Below are 3,683 nucleotides of genomic sequence, written 5' to 3'. Positions count from 1 at the left end.
GTATAGGGCAGACGCACAACAGGGTTTCCGCTATAGACACCGCCCACCACCGCTCCATCAGCTGTTTATGAAAAGTCATAAAGTCGTAGTTACACTACTCTGCACAGCCGTCTGCTCTACTGAACTCAAGCGGACTGTCATCAGCTGGAACAGTTATCAATCTTAGGCAACAGCTACGAAATCCGCGACATGAAATCCGCACTCACGCGGGCCCCGTGAAATATGAAAGCTAGAGTTTATTGGAAAACAGCATTGTGGACACTGAATTTGATGAATTTACTTTTTATCAGACCCCAGATGAGACGAGAGTGGGGGTGCATACCGCTCAAAACCAACATAGCTACGTAGCTAGTAATGTTCACTCAGCGTTTTGTTTTCTTGTGACTCTGTGTTTTAAATGAGCGGTGACATTAAATCACCGGTTTCAGGTAACCTCCCTCTGGTACAGTCTATTTGCTGGATGGTTTCAAGGTAACAGTGGGTAGCTAACATTAGCAGATAAGCCTGTTGACAGCAACATTTTTGTTGATATTTTGGCACAATGTTTCTGACCGTAGCGGTCATAGGGACTGATGTTTTCAAGTGGGATGTTAATTTTTGACATTTAAAAAATATTCTAGAGGAAACACTGTTATACTTTGATAACTCTGCTCACCCACTGAGACAGACAAAGTGTAATCTGGTGACACTGCTATGTAAGGAAGTAGGCTCTGTGCTCATGAGAAAAACTCTCAGCTGCATCTACTTAGAGAAGAGACTGTGGGAAATTCTCTCTTTGCACAACCTGCATTTAAAAAAACCTCATTGTTTTCTGGAGGAGCAAATAGTTGTAAAATCAGACTTTAACTCCTCTTTTATTCAGACAGTAAAACTTGAGGTGTCGTATATCATCACAGGCAGCAGCTGCTGCCCCTCTCTCTGTGGCAGCTCATTGTCATGTATTTCTGGGGCATTCTGAAAATACTTTGTATACTCACATTTCTGTTTGGATGGCTGCAAGTTCCTTTGTCTTCTCCTAAGAGGGGAACCACATGAAGAAAATATCCATTTCATGCACGTCTCACCAGCAAACATTAAATATGACCCTGATGGCACGTTTGATTACTCTACATTCTTCTTCACACTTATGCGAATAAAGTCCTGAATAGACACTTTGTTCATACATTTGAGATTCTCTGGCCCAAAAGGTCAATTATCTGAAGTGGGAGTTTCATCCTTACCCACATAACGAGCTGGATCTGGCTGGCTATCCGGAGCAGTAGCTGCCTGAAGTGTGTCAGCTCGAACGTGGCAGCTGAGTGCTGAATGCAGAGGCTCAGCAGGAAAGCAGGTGTCAGCTTTGGTTCACTTCCACTGGGGTCCAACATGTCCAAAATCTCCTGCAGGACCCTCTCTTCCTGCTCCAGCTCATATATTACCACGGCCTCTGTGCCCTCCAGGTCCCTCCAAAGAGGCGGTAAAGGCTTTCTCTTGAGCTTTTTGATGGTAACAGAGGAGCCACATGATAAACAAGAGGATGATGTCTTTGTATCCGCGTTCGGGCAGAGTGTGGTCATCCAGGGAGGGGTCTGAAGGGATCCCGATGTGCTGGTAGGATCCTTAAACATGAACAGGTAGTGTTTTCCCAAGCCCACCAAGTCCCCTGGGTTCAGTTCCTCCTCCTCTTTAAGGAGGAAACCATTTCTGGTCACAGGAGCACCGTGAAGGGGCTTCAGCATTGTCAAGGTCTTCCTGTGCTCCCCTGTGGAGGAGTCCAGGCGTCTGACACAGCAGTGTTGAGGCAACACATCCGGAGCAAAGAGAAGGATGTCCACCTTTAACCTTTCCTCGTCTTCTCCGTTACAGTGCTCCCTGCAGCAGCCAAAGATGGTGGTGGTCCCACTCATCAGGTAGATGACAAAATCCTGCAAAAAAAAGTGTTCTGTTTTACTTCTAACAGCACTTTTTACTATCAATGAATCTGCCACTTATAATCCATTTATTGTCTGGTTTTATAAGATTGGTGCACGTCACATATCCTATGTTTCTTCTTTAAATGTTTGGTTTTTGTCCAATCAACAGTCCACTCTTTGGAAAATGTATTTAAGATTGAATCATTTGGTTTATAAAATATTAGAGAATATAAATAGCTAAATGTCCTAGTAACATCGTCAAAAAGCTCGTTTTTTCCAACCAACATAGAGCTGAAGATCTTTGCCCGAACGGTTCGATCTTAATTTGGATCATTTTACAGGTGCTCGAGCCAGACTCAGGCTTGCACGGTGAATGAGCGGTCAGGTGATGCGTTTCAATTAGCAAGAAAATGGATGGTGAGGAGGTGAAACGGAGGCTGGCCTCTGGCGATTACGTTTTGGTTGCACCGGCATAGAAAGCAAAATGTATAAATGACTCACTCTTGATAAAAAGCGAAAGAGCTGTGTGTGCGCACATTTGAATAATGTCGGGCTGTAAACGGATTTGGGCATTTAAAAAGCTGTCAATCAAAATGTACTTGCCGGGCTCGGGTCAAATTCTGTCGGGCCTAACTTTTAAGGCCTGATTACAGCTCCAAACCACCAGTCGAAAAGCCTGCAATATTTATTTTAGTCTACTATAAGACAGGAAAAAGCAACAGATTCTCACATTGTAGGAGCTAAGACCATCAAATGTTGCTTGAAGTTGACCAACGACTGATCGATTCATCAAAATAGTTGCTGATTTGTTTTCGGTTTACGCAGCAGCTTTTTATTTTTTCTCATGCTCTTGATTGGAACTTGTTTCCCAGTGCCAGTCAACATGTAGAACAGGATTGATGTTCTTGTTTAACATTTTGGAAATGAGCCAGCAGTGTGCCTGTAAACAGCAGCATGATCAGCTTGCTGGCAGCGAAAGGGGAGACAGGAAAAGAAGAGCTTATGAGTGAGACGTCGGTGATGTCCGTGACCTCGTGGTCACCACAAAAAGACTGTTAGTCGTCATCTGTGCTGGTTACAGTCTGAGAGGCCTGTGGCAAGCAATGTGGAGGTAGTGCTGTCACATTGTGTGTAATCTTCTACGTGCAAAAGATTTGAGAAGTTTCATAGTTTGAAAACACATATTAATTTCTACTTAAGGAAAAGTCTAGTTTATACACTTAGTGTCCATTTTATTAGAATAAGAATCACCTTCATTTGCCAGGTTTGCATAAACAAACAAGGGATTTGACTCTGGTTAAGCTTTGCTCTCAAATCCGGTATTATCAGACCATTTTTTAATAACTTTCGAATTCTTACTACCTGACTTTACTAAATTGGATAACTGTTTCTACACTAGATGCATATCTGACAGTGCTATAGCTAAATCTAAAGAAGATATTCCAACAGCATTTAACTAAATGTCATGCTTTACTATAACAGAGGACCTCCCAACTTGATAATTTTGTAGATAGTGCTACAACCTGCCTACGGACAACTTTAGACTCTGTTCCTCCTCTTAAAAGAAGATGATGAAGCAAAGGAAACTTGCACCTTGGTATAACTCACAAACTAACAACTTAAAACAAATCTTGCAAAAACTTGAGGTTCTACCAAACTGGAAAAATCTCGTTTGGATTGGCAAGACAATTTGAAAACTTATAGGAAGGCCCTCAGAAATGCCAGATCAGACTATTACTCAACACTAATAGAAGAAAATAAGAACAACCCAAGGTTTCTTTTCAGCACTGT

At 42.4% G+C, this 3,683-nt stretch overlaps 1 protein-coding gene across 5 annotated transcripts in view; it reads right to left on the bottom strand.

Annotated features, from left to right (window-relative positions):
- The window catches only part of radil2a (Ras association and DIL domains 2a), a 55,439-nt gene that overhangs the window by 21,939 nt on the left and 29,817 nt on the right, over window positions 1–3,683 (bottom strand). For all 5 annotated transcript variants that reach the window (XM_032537044.1, XM_032537042.1, XM_032537046.1 and 2 more), the window contains 2 exons: window positions 1,221–1,904; window positions 978–1,015 (listed from right to left, as the gene is read on the bottom strand). In XM_032537044.1, the coding sequence (XP_032392935.1) occupies window positions 978–1,015; window positions 1,221–1,904 (722 nt within the window). The remainder of the gene's footprint in view (window positions 1–977; window positions 1,016–1,220; window positions 1,905–3,683) is intronic.

This window comes from Etheostoma spectabile, chromosome 15 (assembly GCF_008692095.1).
Source record: "Etheostoma spectabile isolate EspeVRDwgs_2016 chromosome 15, UIUC_Espe_1.0, whole genome shotgun sequence".
Classification (NCBI taxonomy): domain Eukaryota; kingdom Metazoa; phylum Chordata; class Actinopteri; order Perciformes; family Percidae; genus Etheostoma; species Etheostoma spectabile.
The sequence above is the reverse complement of the archived record's forward strand: the minus strand, read 5'-3'. Positions and strand labels throughout refer to the sequence as shown.